General features: G+C 41.6%; 2 protein-coding genes across 2 annotated transcripts; one reads left to right on the forward strand and one right to left on the reverse strand.

Annotated features, from left to right (window-relative positions):
* Nucleotides 1–1863: 1863 nt before the first annotated feature.
* Nucleotides 1864–10888, reverse strand: LOC126395375 (protein phosphatase PTC7 homolog). The gene is made up of 6 exons (XM_050052784.1): nucleotides 10343–10888; nucleotides 8207–8386; nucleotides 6914–7112; nucleotides 5077–5200; nucleotides 4802–4931; nucleotides 1864–3127 (listed from the first exon to the last, which is right to left on the reverse strand). The coding sequence occupies exons 1-6, from the start codon at nucleotides 10542–10544 to the stop codon at nucleotides 3069–3071; spliced, it is 894 nt and encodes a 297-aa protein (XP_049908741.1). The 5' UTR covers nucleotides 10545–10888; the 3' UTR covers nucleotides 1864–3068.
* Nucleotides 10889–12806: 1918 nt separating this feature from the next.
* Nucleotides 12807–15006, forward strand: LOC126395366 (calcium-binding protein P-like). The gene is made up of 2 exons (XM_050052772.1): nucleotides 12807–12927; nucleotides 13431–15006. The coding sequence occupies exon 2, from the start codon at nucleotides 13435–13437 to the stop codon at nucleotides 14860–14862; it is 1428 nt and encodes a 475-aa protein (XP_049908729.1). The 5' UTR covers nucleotides 12807–12927; nucleotides 13431–13434; the 3' UTR covers nucleotides 14863–15006.
* Nucleotides 15007–15558: the final 552 nt, after the last annotated feature.

Consider the following 15558-nt stretch of genomic DNA (forward strand, 5'->3'; position numbering starts at 1 on the left):
AATGTGAGCAATACAGTAAGTCAAACAGATGACGACCCCCCCAAAACAACAATAAAGCAATTAAAGCAGTTAAACAATCAAAAAAAAAAAACTACTTAAATAGGGGTACAGATACTTCAAAATTGTACTTGAGTAAATGTATCTTGTTACTTTACACCGCTAGTGGCCACACTAAAAATTCATTTTTATGTATTTTCACACTTACAGTGGGCATATATACACATAACTTTATATTGAATTGTGATAATTTTAATTATGAAAAAGCTCATTTTACAGTTATAAAAGGATGATGTGCCTGCTGTACTACCTTTGTATTTAACCTGCTCCAATGTGGTAAATGTGTGCCGTCAGTACAGAAATTGTATCATCTAATATTCAGGATGCAGCTGATACAATAATCCAAATTTTCTCAACCTCACTGTAACAAAAGCTGCTTTATTAGAGCTGTCAATCACTTTGCATGTTCGGATGTGTCTTCTGCACATCTGCCTCTGAAGATGAAACATGGAACAGCATCAATGAAAGACCAAGGAGAATTTAGTATAAATACTAGATTCTTTATTTAAATATTGTACATATTTTAAAACATATTTACATAAATTAGACCTGCATTGTTACACTGTAGACATAGGTGTATCTTTCATACACACAAACATCGCTTGCTGAAAGGACAATCATACCATACAGACTGCAGAAGCACCTTTGAGAAACAACTTTACAGGAGAGAAAAGACGGGGGAGGGACTTTCACTTACATCAAACACCGGGCAACGTGACCGACACGACACAAGCTTGCAATGACAGGAAAGGCCTCTTGATTACAGGTCTATCTATTTGTTAAGGCTGAAACTGTGCTCACCCTCATTCTGTAAGTTCACAGCAGCATCACCTACATCACCACCCCTTCTTCTTCTGCATATGGGATACATCCCTCTGTCAAATATAGGGCTATCTCTGAAGTAAATACAAGTTCAGAACCTTTATACACCTTTATAAACCACTCTGAAAGACAAGAACAGATGATTTTTAACTTTGTAAAATGTTGCCAGTAGCTGAGAAAGAAACCATGCAGAAAGAACAGTGCAGACGGTTAATATGCAGATCACTGTGTCCATTATGTGTATGAGGAAGAAACATGTCATCTTTACAGCAGGGCTCACACATCAGTGCCCTGATCATGTGTTTACATATGGCTTTCCTTCTTTGGTTTCATAAACCTGTCTATACTTTGTTACAACCAGTCACACACACATCTTAACCCAAGAATATGATACAGCTTTTGCTCGGATAAAAACAACTTTAGGCATAGAAAAGACATTTTTAATGTCCATCTGAACGTGTCGACCCACACCTCTGGCCATCACACAAGACTCAGAGCACAAGGAATTTACAGTATTGCTGTATGATGTTTGTAACAACAAAGCGCTGTGTATGACATACACAAAGAAAATGTGTCTTTGGTGCACCTGCTTTTAAACTGTAAAGACATTGTCCGAACCACTTGGGTGAGCTGTTAGACAAAAAGGGACAAACTATCATGAGCAGAACAGTACTAATCAAGGTCTTTGATTAATGTCATTTGATGCAACACACACACACATTTACACACGCTCGTTACAATCATGGCGACCATGTTTGTATAAATCATGTCAAGTCATATACAGACATCTGAATTACAAAAGAGAAGCAGCAAACAAATGTAAAAGGGAAATAAGGAACGGAGACGTAAAAACAAATTTGACACACCCTCACACACCTACACACACACACCTACACACACACACACCTACATTTGTAGTTTATTTCCTGAAACTCAGGTGCAGGAGCTCAGCAGTGCAGCGCAGTCAACGACTGAGGNCTTTAAAAAAAAATACATCTCTTCCTTTAAACACACGCCTGACCTATCATTGCAATAGTAAGCATTCCCAGATGCTAGCTTTAGCTTTGTGAGACAAGATAACAAATATTAACATTAAGTACGCCACACATCCCAATAACTCACATGTGTACCACACACACTCACACTTTTTTTTTTTTTAAAACATCCTCCCTACCACACGTGTTGCAGCGATCAATCTCAGCAAAGACCTTCTTGTTCATTTCAGCCAGTGGAAGTGTGGGATTGATAAAGCTCACTTCAAGATTAACATCTATACAAGAAAATATATTTATGAATGCATGTGTACATCCTCCACGATAGTAACGAAATAGCTCTTTGCTTCAGCAGCCGAAGCGAAGACAACAGAAAGGCCGGAACGAAGCCCTAAAAACACAAAAATATTTACAACTTATCGGGATGTGCGGTCCGACAGATTCCCCCCTGCCAAGTGACGAAAACTGATTAGCCTTCACGTGTAAGCTCTAACATGTGTTATGGTTTCCCTTTACAGGTTTCTTTGATCGGAGCAGTTCGCTCTTTCAACGTTCACATTCCCAAGAAACTGAAAGCCCATTCTTGAATCTCATTCTCTAATAACACCCATCCATTACTGACATCCGCTTTCTCAGTCCATACATTTGCTTTGTTCAAACACATTAACAACAAGGAACAGATTAACAACTGGAGCAACAGAGACAGCTAGCCAGGTTCAATACTCTATCACTACTCTCCCAAAAATCCCAAACTTGGCTTACTCCTCTTATTATATCACTTTTTTGTACACAAGGGCTACCAGGTTTTAAAGCCCCTTTTAAGCCGATCTGTCCCGGGCTGTCTCCCAGACACCTAAAAAGTGTTGATGCGACACATTCAGACACAAGCGACTGAAAGACATCCCTCAGCCCGTCGTGCTCAACTCCTCCTGCCTCATGATCAACATGAAAATGTCCTAGCTGCCTGATTCCCCTCAACCGTTCAAGCACCAAAACAACAACAGAGGAAGAAAACAAAAAATGTACACGGGTGGACGTCGGCCCCGCAGCAAGGAGTGTGTGTCGTCGTTGGTGAGCCTCCCCTGTCAGCCCACAGGATGCAGTGCATTTTTGGGAGGGCTGCAGGTGGAAGACTTAGGCAGACGGGAAGGGAGGGTCAGCCCCAGAGAAGCACACACACACTCTCAGACACACTTTTTAGTCTGTGTATTCAGCCACAATGGACAGCAGCACCGTGATATCATCTGGCTTCCCTCCTGCAGAAGAAGACAAAAGAGTGTGAGGAACCGTGCCAACACTTATCACCAGTTCATGCAAAGTAGGGCTGGAATTTTTTCCCCACACCCGAGTGTAAGGCTATTTTGAACTCACTGACACTTCCTTTTTTATTTAGCTTTGATCCAGCAAATGGAGCCAAACTAAAGGCGTGAGTGAAGCCAGAAAATAACTCTAAACATGGGTATTTATGTCTAAATATTGTAAACAGAAAACATGTTTAAATAATAAGTTTTACATTTTTAAACAGACGATTTTTAAGGACAGCAAAAATATTCACAACTTGTATTCTCTCGCTTACAATCAAATGGTCTATAGTATATTTTATATTAATATATCCGCTTCAAGTATGTGTAATATCAAATCAAACTTAAAAAATAGCTGTTAAAATTGACAAGATATAGTGATGGCTATTTTGTGTCAACCTTTATTTAAGGAAAAAAGGCAAAAAGGCTGTTTTGGTTTAAAGCTGTATTTGGTAACTCTTATAAAACAATACAGTTTTGTCATACTTGCTGAAACTGTCACTGTATTGATACAGAATTAAATGAGACAGATAATCTGCGAAAAATAAATCATATTCCTCTACCTACTCTATTGCTTTGTAGCGCTTCTCATGGCCTTACTGCATGTGGACAAAAACAGCCAAACAAGGCAGAGGAGTCCTGAACGCAGCTGTCAATCATGGCAAACACTGTCAAACTAGGCAGCGCTTATCAAATATGAATCAAGATTGCCTTTTTCTCACCTCAAATGTTTCCAGGAACAAATTTTAGTGTACTGGTTACCTGTTAGATATGCTGCCATGAACTGAAACAAAACACCGCCCACTGGCTGGAGCAAACTTTCTTATTTTACAGTTAAAATGATCACTAAATTGTTTCTGAAAACAAATGAGGTGAAACTGTAATTGTAATTTCATTTTCTTTGTGTATTCTTTGTGTTTTCAAATACTTCAGAATGTCTAGACCTCTTAACCTCACACCTAGATACAAAATCCTGCAGGATACGCCAGGTGTGAAACACACCCTAGGGGGTCGGAGCCAATAGCTGCGGCAGACGAAAGAGTTTGAAAACAATAGGTAGGGGCACTGCTCCCTGCCGCAGACAGAAGGGTGTGAAACACACCGTAAGAGGCGTTGCTCAGGTATAAATGTTTAGGCTTTCCTATGTTCAGGGTCTTTTCGTCATTCTGACCGCTCGTGTGATGACTGACCTTTTCTTTGCAAAGAAAATAAAAACCTTGTCGGCCGGCAGAAGTCTCTATTTCATTATTCACCAGCAGCAGAGAATTTCCACAACAAAACACAGACATGTGGTAACAGAATCTTGAGTCATATCTAATCAGCACTGCCTACTCTGACTGCAGTTCATGAGCTGTGACTGACATGACTGACAGCTGTGTTAGAGACTCCACTGGTTGTTTTTGGTGAGTCAAGGCCATCAGAAGCAGTAGGAAGAGGAGGAGAGACAGGATTTGTCTGGCAGACTATCATGTCTCTTGTTCTTCTTTCGGAATTGAGTGACAGTTTCAGCAAAAAGCTATTTTTTAACAGGCTTTAACAGCTTTTAATAATGCTTGAATTACATGTACTGTTAAAAGGAGGGTGTTTTTAAAAAGGGATAATGTAGCATCTGAAGCACAGTGTACTTACCTCTTACATTCAGGCCATTGTCACAGGCAAACTGTGCAAAAGGGGACATGTAATTGGGGTCGTAGGCAAGGTCGTGAGCTTGCTTTGCAATACTCTGTGCAGTCTGCAGGACGCTGTCATAGTTGGTAGTCTAAAAGGATTAAAAAAAAAAGCATTTGTAAGAATTAAATATGTCTGCATCTGTGTTCACTTACAATCAGATATAGTTTATGTGACAGCTCGAGGAAACTGATATGATGACTGACTGATATGACTGATATGTGTGAGAGCGGCACCTTGAGTTTTTTGAGCTCCTGCAGAATCATATAGTCTGGCATGTTATCAAAGAGGCCGTCGGTTGCCGTCAGGATGATGTCACCGAGCTGCACGTCGAAGGAGGAGCTGTCAGCTGCTTCAGGGCTAGAGGAAACACACGCGGGCATGGAAAGATCAGTCACAAGTGTAACAGGAGCCGGCGGCGCCTGAGCTGCTGTCAACAGTGTCCAATATGGAATTAAGCAGGTCAGAAGTCACTCTGCCAAATCTTGCCGGTGGACGCAGCGTGGGTGTTTAATCTGACAGCTGACTCGGAAGCAGCCTCTCCGGTGTGTCCTTGCAGAGGTCCTGTTGCTCGCTGGCGCCTTACCCACGACTCAAGTTTAATTATCGAGAGCCTTTCACCTTATGTTCATGCTTCATCTTGAGGGTTTTTATTTTAAGGTGGCAAATCACAGAGCAGTACATGTACTTAAAGAGGAACACCACCTAAATAAATATGTCCAATACGTTATCTCCATGGCCTGGGAAAGATTAATCAATACAATCAATCAACATGAGCCTGAGCTACTCTCTCGCTCAAAGCCTGAAACTAGAGAAGTAGGTCTCCAAATTGTGATGTCATCAAGTATAAAGTTGCTGGTGCAAAGACGATGAATGGGAGCCTTATTTTGTGTGTTCATTTTCTTTTTTATACCTATATGAACTTTGTTCTATTACAGTGTTCTCAGCTCTAAAACAGACAATGTACTCATATGCTCAGAACATTCCCCTGGGAGCTCTCAGTGCCATCAGTAATAATATGTTTCCTAATTCACTGTCGTGGAGCAGCTCCAGACTTCACACCAGACATCACAAATATGAATTTTGGCACTCTAGTATTTGGATTTGGAGGAAAGATGCTAATTTTTGCAAGTGTTTTTGGACTGTCTTAGACCATAGGACCATTACATTAATTTTGAAAATGGGCGTAGTTTCCCTTTAAAAAGGAACATTTACTAATTGAACAGCTAAACCTTAAACTTTATTTCACACCTGAAGAGCAGGATTAAACCAGCAGGGGGGAAAAGACACTTTAAAAACAGGACCTCAAGGCTGCTCTAAATGGATTACTAAAGATTTATCCCTAGTTAATCAGGCTGCCATTGTCAGAATCAAGTTGTGACACCTATCTGGGTGGCCTGACACGCCTGTGTGCATGCTTGTACATTGTGTGTCTTGTGCTTGAGATATCACTTTATGAGGGAACATTTTGGAACAGCATTCTTGACGATACTTAATGTGCATGTTCACTATCACACGCCTCGTACTGATGAGTTTTATTGGACGTTTTGATGATAATAAAGATGACAGTGCTCACTTCTAAAATCTCTGAACTATAAACGAAAACGACAAACTATAAACAGGATATGAAAAGATTTCCCCTGCAGGCGATAACGATAAATAATAAAGGATTATTAAGTATCTAAGGCGGCTATGTGGAGGCTGAGCCTAATTTGGCCAGGAGTGTGACACCATAGTAGATCTTGTTTGTTCTGCAAACACTCTCTGTCAGTTCCTATTACAAATTTGTTTGCTGCCCACATTAAAAGGATGTGGCATGTGTTAACAAATCCAGCTTGACTCTGCCATCTGAACAATTGTTTGGAAGCAAAAGTGAAAGCGAACCTGACTTTTAATCATTTGCTTTGCAAAATAGTGGGCACACCTTACAGGGAGTAGCTCAGCAACACAACTAGGTTTACAAAGGACAATTTAACTTTCATCTTTCTGTGATTCCCCTTATATTGCCTCTACTATGAATCTTTTTTTCTAATTTCTATTCTTTAAATTGCATTCACACAATTTGCAACTGACCTGTCGCTGAGCACCACCCCTTCAGCTCCGGGGGGAGCGATTGACAGCTGGAAGGGCGTGTTAAAATAGTGCTGTTGCTCGTCTGAGCGATGAACCACCTCTCCTCCCCGAACCACCAAGAAGCCTGAGTCACCCAGGTTACATGTGTGTAACCGGTGACTCCGTCGATCCAGAATCACGATACAAGCTGTGCTGCTCCCTACAAAGAGAGGAGAGCAAACAACAACAAGGTTATGGATAAATATAGATGGTGAAATCTGATGAGACACGGTGAAAAAGACATTCATGTCAGTGGGAAAAATGCAAAGATATGTTTTTCAGTTTGAACAGAGAGGCAGAAAAGGAGCACATGCTGTATTCGTGTGCTTCTAGAGAGGCAGAATGCAGCTCAACCAGCATATCGTCGCCTTTTGGTGTACCTTCCTCACGAATTTCATGCTCCCACAGTGGGTGGTTGAGCTTATTATGCAATTTGAAAAACAAAGAAAACAAACGCAAAGGTCATGGACTGAGCCTGTCCCAGATACCCAGTGACTTTAGGTGCCAACAGTCCAAGTAACCTTGAGCAGGGAAGGTCAGGCACAGACCTTGTCACAGCTTCCCAAAATAAAAGTAGGCCATTTGACAAACATCGTGACAAGGAGGGGAGGAGGGAAACATTCAATGTACGTGCTGGCTGTAAATCAGGGATACTGCGTCTCAGAAAAAAATGTGACCTTGGTCACCTGTTGGACATGTGCATGGTTAAAAACTGTCCAGCCCTCCTGCAGTGTCAGTTACAGATTCTTGACCTTAACGGGCTCTGGTGTGAAGCTAAATGTTCACCCCGCATACAAGGGAAGCTGTTCAGTGCCACAAGGTCACTGTCTCTTGACTTCCAAGTGGACGCATGACAAAATACAGTTAGTTATCTCATAGGTATTGCATCACTGAGGATACTGACCTAAACCTAAATCAATGATAACTAAAATCCCTGACGTTCTGTGCCTTATCATATATATGACTTTTTAATCATTATCTGTCTTATTTACTCCTCCATCCTTTCATGCACCTTTCTGCCAGATTGGTAAAGAAATAACACGCAATTTAAATGAAAATCCGTTCTGCCTCGACTTATAGTAACATGTTCTCTGCGTCTCGCTAAGCAAGGCCAGCACTCTGACTCATCCTGTAGATGTTATGCATTTCTCAGAGTACGGCTGGTCTCATGGGAGGCATGACTCACTGCATCGCTGACTATGTGTGCACCATAAGGCATAACCTGTATGTAATTTTGAATCTGTGTGTACTCACCTAGCAGGGGAACTTTGTTCTGTAGAAGCTCATAGTAGCCAGATGTAAGGATACCCACTGGGTTACTGGGAGTGAAGCGTCCCTCCTTCACCAGTCGCTCGCAGGTTCTCATTAACGTGGCTGAGAACTGAGACGGGTCGACGCCGTAGTCACGCCAACCACCTACGCCATCTGCAACACCTGATACACAACAGGGGAACAGAATTTTAATGTAGTTGTTTTCTTGGTGCTCACCCATCTGCAAACAAATGCTTTAATCATACTAGCTGAAACAACAGGGCTGACTTACCAATGAGTCCAACACCAGAAAATTCAATCAGCAACTATTTTGATAATCAATTAATTATAGTCAATTAGTCATTTCTCAAGGAAAAATGCCAAACATAGCTTTAAAAATGTGGGCACTCGCTGCTTTCATTCGTCTTGTGTTATGAATATCTAGCTCAGACAAAACAAGCAATTTATTGACATTTTATTTCTAAAAAATAAATGGAAGATACATCAATAATGAAAAGAATAATTAATTGTACAAGGACACAGTCTGGCATTGATGTGAAGCACCAAACCCCAGACCCATCATATGTCATTTAAATTTAATAAACTGCAGCAGCAGTAACTTTCTCTGCCTGCAGAAGGCGACATGAAAATCATCATCCGAACCAAACACCGCAACTGCTGTGAGGGTTAATGCTTTTTTGGATTAACAAAATGCCAGACTGGATCAGAGAGAAGTAAATGTGATGGCAGTCGATCCAAGTGGTTAGCGCATACTCAGGATTCAGCAGGATGATACTGGATGACTCAACTGCATATCTTCTCAGGACATACTGTCAAGATCAAGAGCTATAAAGACGGTGGCAGGAGCAAACAGACCTTGATTAAACTGCAGCTTGCATCACCTGACAAAACAAATACTTTTGGTTATGTTTAAAAAAATGGATGTTTCTTTAAAATCAGAGCTGTAAAACAAGGAGAAAATGCTTGTAATGATAGTGCTATAACATGTATCTTCAAGGCATACTATTACAGTATTTTGCCCCCAGTTACCCCATGTCATGTCCATGTTCATCACTTTGTTAGTGAGCTACTGGCATCAATCTATGGTATGTGAAAACATCATTTTTAATCATACGTAATATCCCCATGCTGTAGTTTCATTTTCTTTTTGTGCTGCAGGTGGAAATTCCCTGGATTAGGAAACTAAAATAACAAAATACACCCTGGGAATCTCCTGGAAATTCTCTCTGCCATGTTGGAAGAAAGGACCACCATCCATTACTGTTATTCAAGCTAAAAAATAGTATACATTTCTTAAAAAACTGTCTTGATAGCCACCCCAGTCCACTTCTGGGAAGTTCACCCCAGATTTAACTACCACCACATCTCAGCTGGCCATGTGAAACACGTGAAGCCCCTGTTGGGGGTTTTGTTTCTCAGCACTGGCTATTTTTACTTTATATCACCAGTTCAACATTTCAGACTGCACGCTGCTTGAAAACTATAAAACACGAAGCAAACGTGTCGACCAAGCCACGTGGTTAGTGAAGTATTTCGCTGTTTAACCTCCTGTCAGCTGGGCGGTGAGGACAAAGCAATTACACTCGGCTAAGCTAGCAGGCTACTGACGCTATTAGCAACATGGCTGCCTCCATGCTCAACCATTCTGACCTTTGCAAGACATTGTAGTGTTGAGTCTGAGAGGCTGTTATAAGGGCATTTAAAGTGCTCTCCACCTTTAATGAAGCTTATCTATGTCTCCTAATTAGGTGTGTTTGATATGTTGCATTGCCGCTGTGTATTCTGCAGTTGGAGCTCATCTGGGTGAAAGGTCACTCGGTTTTTCACCATAATATCACCCGCTAACGGCACATAATGACAGTTTATACGTCAAATTACATGCCTGTTGCCACATTGAGCTTCTGTGAGGATTTGTGAGGCGTCATTTAAACCAAGAGGAGCTGACATAGCGATGGAGAGGGGAGAAAAGTTATAGCTGTGTGTTTGAAGGGGGTGGGGGCTGTTGTGTTTTCATCCGAGGGTCGGTGCACGTGCAGGCTAGCTAACTGAAGGTCACCTGAGCACAGATGGTGTCTAACATACCCCAGCAAGATAAATGCAGTGTTTTTGTGAGCTTACCCAAAACGTCTGCGTTCCTGTTCCGCGCAATGAAGCAGGCATCATCACCGTAGCACATCCCTTTCTTCAGGATCCCCTTCCGAAAGTCTTTACCGAAGCCATAACTGGCGGTGATCAGGCTGTAGTCCCGACCGTCCGTTTGAGAGAGTCCGCCCAGGACAGCCCTGGCTACCAGTCTGCCATAAGACAGTACGGATAACATCCCCTAGCAAGCAGCAACCCAGTCTTGTTTCGAGCACACACACACTGTCCCTTCTTCTTTCTCTGCCCGGCCCCGGCCGCCTGCCTGCTGGGCTACTTCTTCTGATCGAGCCCCGGCTGTTGGTCTTTATCCGTCCATTCGCTCGTGACCGGCCCGCTTCCGTGAATTAGTAACGTGGCCCCGGCGGTTGCTAACTCGGCTAACACCCCACCGTCCGTCCGGACTGATTAACGGTCAGTTTATGTCTCAGGTGTAGGTTTCATGAACGCAGTTCCTCCGCTGGGTTCCCTCCTTCCCGACATGTTTCCACTGTGTACCGGACAGAGAGCTGCGAGTACATACGGGTGTTTGACGGTTTACTAAATTGACGTCACGGCAGGCCGACATCATCCAATGACAGAGCAGCGTGACGAACGCTCGTGCTGCGGATACTGAGCCATAGAATATACATCCACCTGTTCCATCCATGCTGAAGACTGGGTGGAAAATATTTATATATACGTATATATTGAAACAGAAGTGCTCTGACAAAAAAATATCAGGAGCACATTAAGTTCTGCCCCTGACCATTCTTCTAGATGCTTTTAGCCTTCCTTATTTAATGATAAACAGATGGAGAAAGCAAACAATGTATGATAAATACTGTATAAATAACCGTTAAGAAGGATCTTTCAAAATATTATATAAATTACCTGGTAAAGCTTTTGTTAGACAGACTTATACTGAATATTGATTATAAGTGTGATTTCTATGGACTGGAAAAAAGAGATTATTTCTCATTTATTATTATTATTTATTTATTTATTAATTTATTTTTTATTTTTTACTGGTTATACACCGAAATATTTTGGATTGATGTTGCCAGCTCCCTAAAAAAGACAAGAGTACCTCCAACTCTCCAAAAAGACACTTAAGATAAATGTTGAAACAAATACGTTTGATGTAATAATATATGTGATATGTGTAATGATAACATGTTGCATAGCACACAACTCTTTATTTATTTTTTTGGAAAATTCCATATTCATAAGAAAAAAAAGGTCAGAAACCAAACCGACTTTCCTGTACTTTATTAATACATTTTATCAACACAGCACCATGTTCCTTAATGTTAGAAAAAGAACAACCAAAAAACAAACAAAATAAGACCTATAAGTTATTAAATGATTATAAAATGATGCATATAACAAAAACCATGGCATTATAAATTTTGTATTATATTTTTGTATTTTTTGTGTGTGTGTTTTGAGTTTTTGTTCTTTTATTTTATTGTTTCTGTATCTGTTTATGTTCTGGAAATGTATTTGTGCACAATAAAGAAAGTGGACAAAACAATAACAACAACAGCAACAAGAGTACCTTTGAGTTATTAAATGATTATAAAAATAATGCATATAACAAAAACTCTGGCGTTCTAACATTAAAATGTATTAATTTTTGTCTGTGTTTTTAGTTTTTGTCCTTTTTTATGTTAGTTTTTATTTTCTGTATCTGTTTACATTCTGTAAATGTATTTGTGCACAATAAAGAAAGTGGACAAAACAACAACAACAATAAGAGCTTTAAGTTATTTAATGACTATGAAATGATGCATATAACAAAACCTCATTATAAAATTAAAATATATTATTTGTTGGTGTTTTTATTTTTTTGTCCTTTTATTTTGCGTTTATTTCTGTTGTTTATGATTCGTTTGTATTCTGTAAATGTAGTCGTGCCCAATAAAGACTGTGGAGGAAAAAAAAAAAAAGCCCGACGGACCCGCAGTTCCTGCAGTGAGCTGGGATGAAGTGCGCAGGCTTCAGATGTGCACTTGTTCTAAACGTCTGGACATAACGGAGGACGTTGGACTGTACCATCCTTGGCACTGTCTAGCCTGCGGTGCATTTCTATTAATTATAAGGTTATTTTATAATTTAACAAAGGCTCCAGAAAATATAAACCCATCAAAACTCACACTATCTGTCTTTGTATTTTTTTAATTGGCCTACCAGCAAATGCTGCTTATAATGTAGTAAAATACAGTTTAAGGTGAACTGAGGTCAGAAATGGAGCTGACAGTTAAAGCTAACTAATTCGAGTTAGTGCCCATGTATAAGTGGTAATAAATTCATATGCTTCTTGAAATGAAACACGTGAAGAAATAACCTTTTGGTTTTAGTTGTGGTTTTTGGCTAAATCATGATTATCACAAGTACGTCACAGGAAACTGTCCCCACCGCTATTCCCTACAGGCTACTTGCTGTGCATGAAAACGAGCGCACCCGAGCAAGAAGAAACACCCCGAGTCAGAGTCCATAACCGTGCTGAGGGAGGGAGAGAGCACAACAACGCATTATCACCGAATTACCACTGAGACACACACACAGACCGTCTCTTCACGGTAAGAAATAATTCACTTATAATCTATTGATGATGTTATTTATTTGTGGGTAGGCTCGACGGGGGAAATAAGCGACACTCATATTATTAGAGCCTATGTGTGCCGCTTTGTCGGCAGGATGCTTATGATGCAATGACTGGTACTCACCGTTTTAAAATAAAAACAGGCCATCGTTCACTCATTATTGCTGGCACAGGCCTATTATTATTATTTAGGCATATTTCTATTTAGATTAACCAAATGATGTGAGGATAATGGTGAGAGGGTGCATCGTGAATGCCTTTGAAACGTTATTACGAGTGTCTTTTTGGAATGACTATTGACTATCTCTCGCTCTTTGGTCTATAGAGTAATATAATTGGTTATATAACAATCCACTGTTAAATGAGAAGGTAGCACTGGGCCATTTGATATGTCATTTCTCAGGAAAAGGAGTGGCAACGCTTGTTTTAATATGCTTGACTCTTATTATGATCATTACTGTGACACACTTTCCTCTCCAGGTCCATGATGGGGAGGTTGTGTGACATAGCTCTTGTGTCCCTCCTGATTGTGTTTCTGTTGAACACTGAATCAGCATGGGCGAAGAGAGGCGGCAGCAGCAGCGGCAAGAAAACCTCTTCTTCTTCATCTTGGAACAACAGGGGTGGGACACAGTCAAAACCATCTCAGCCGGGAAGCTACCCCCGACAGCCACAGAGTCCCAATCGAAACCCCAATCCATACCCTGCTGGGGGAAGTTACCCTGGAGCAGGCAACACTAATCCAGGAGGAGTCCCCAGACAAAACCCACCAAATTATCCAGGAGTTGGTAGTAACCCCAACCAGTATCCCGGTAGAGCCAATCCCGGAGGTTATCCAAACCAGAACCCTGCAGGTGGATATCCTGCTGGGGGGTATCCGAACCAAAACCCAGGGAGAGGGAATTATCCAAATCAAAATCCACCTGCAGGAGGCTACCCAGCGGGAGGTAGCTATCCAGGCAGACCTGGCAACCCAGGAGGATATCCTAACCAGAACCCTGCAGGAGGCTACCCTGCAGGAGGCTACCCAGGTGCAGGAGGGTATCCTAATAGGGGAGGTGTCAATCCAGGTGGGTACCCGGCAGGTGGTTACCCAGCAGGTGGTTACCCAGCAGGTGGTTACCCAGTCAGAGGGGGGAATACAGGACAGGGTTGGGGTCAGCCGGGCTGGGGTCAAGCTGGTGGGTATCCGGGGGGTTACCCTGGTGGAGGGGTTGGTGGCTACACCAACTGGAACCCGAATAATAAGATCCTCAGTCCCCGCTATGGTGGAGGATATGGATATGGCGGTGGTCATGGGATGGGAGGGTCTCCTTTCTCTCGTTCTGTGCAGAACATGGGTTACGTGCCCAAGTCTTCAGGTTTTGCCAAAAAAGCCATGCTGGCAGCAGGCGTGGGTGCTGTGGCTGGAATGGCCGTGGGATATGGATTAGGGCGCTTCCCTCGACCACACTTCAGTTTCCGCAATCCCGAAGAAGAGTACTACTACAACAACTACATGTATAGGCGTTATGGCACCCAGTCCACCGATGAAAAGGACTATGGGCGTGATTATGTCTACAAGCCTCCACCTCGGGCAGAGTCTTACAACAAGTTCATGGATAACTGTATGAATAGGACTGACACTCTGAAAGACCAGAGGAGTGGCTCGACCACGCCTAAAAGTCAGGGTGGAGCTGATGACGATGATGACACCGTCAGCATTGAGGAGATTGGATACCCGGCCCTAATCGTGCAAGTCAAGGCCCGGCGCTGCGTCGAGCAATATATGGTCTACTCGGAGCGCTTTCTGCAGGAACGAAAGGCGGAGCAACAAGTCATGCCAAGTGGCAGCAGCCCTATAAACTACGGGGCGGCTCAACTTTTCACCTCCCTCCTCATGCTACTTTCCAGCATGCTACTCCTCCAGTGAGAACACTTTGTCCTCCTTTTACTATACCCTAAATGGATTTCTACTTCCTCCATTATATCTGCACGACCATACAAGGCTAATGTATATTATCTCCATAGCGGGCTTTCTGGGTCATATAAAGTCAGTCCTCTATTATCGTCTCAGAAAACTAATATGTGTATATAGTAACTAAAGGTGTCCATTTTAGATCATGGAGGCATCAGTTGTGTGTTGTACAAGCTGCACGATTTTCTCTCTGTTAAGTCTCTCAATTAATTTCACATCTTTGTTATTTTTGCACTTATTTTTACTCCACATTATTACGCACTGAATGCATAGAAAACAGATTCAGGGTACTTAAGTTCAGTTTTTGTGACAATTTATTGGTACAATATGTCTGCTACTGTGTAAAATATGAATGTAACATTAAGAGCTACGACTAACATCATTCACTCATCCTTTTCATCTGCACTGGACAATTCAACGGACTGATTTTTCAGTGGGTTAAATGTGCTTAAGGGGAAATGTTGCTCGCATGTAACACAACCCTGATTTAAAAAAAATTGGGATTCTGTGTAAATGTACATAAAAACAAAGTGTAATGTAAATCCTTTTTGACATACAGTGGAGGAAACATATTTCCAATGCAGCTATTCATGTGAAATAAGACCAGACATTAGTATTAACTCAATAAAACTACACAGATAAGAAATTGTA

The sequence above is a fragment of the Epinephelus moara genome, chromosome 9 (assembly GCF_006386435.1).
Source record: "Epinephelus moara isolate mb chromosome 9, YSFRI_EMoa_1.0, whole genome shotgun sequence".
NCBI classification, from domain to species: Eukaryota; Metazoa; Chordata; class Actinopteri; order Perciformes; family Serranidae; genus Epinephelus; species Epinephelus moara.

Coding starts and splice junctions, on each gene's coding strand:
- LOC126395366 (XM_050052772.1), top strand. CDS start 13,435: ATGATGGGGAGGTTGTGTGACATAGCTCTTGTGTCCCTCCTGATTGTG.
- LOC126395375 (XM_050052784.1), bottom strand. CDS start 10,544: ATGTTATCCGTACTGTCTTATGGCAGACTGGTAGCCAGGGCTGTCCTG. Junction 7,113..8,206: donor GAACAAAGTTCCCCTGCTAG/GTGAGTACACAC, acceptor CTCTCTTTGTAG/GGAGCAGCACAGCTTGTATC. Junction 5,201..6,913: donor GGGGTGGTGCTCAGCGACAG/GTCAGTTGCAAA, acceptor TGTTTCCTCTAG/CCCTGAAGCAGCTGACAGCT.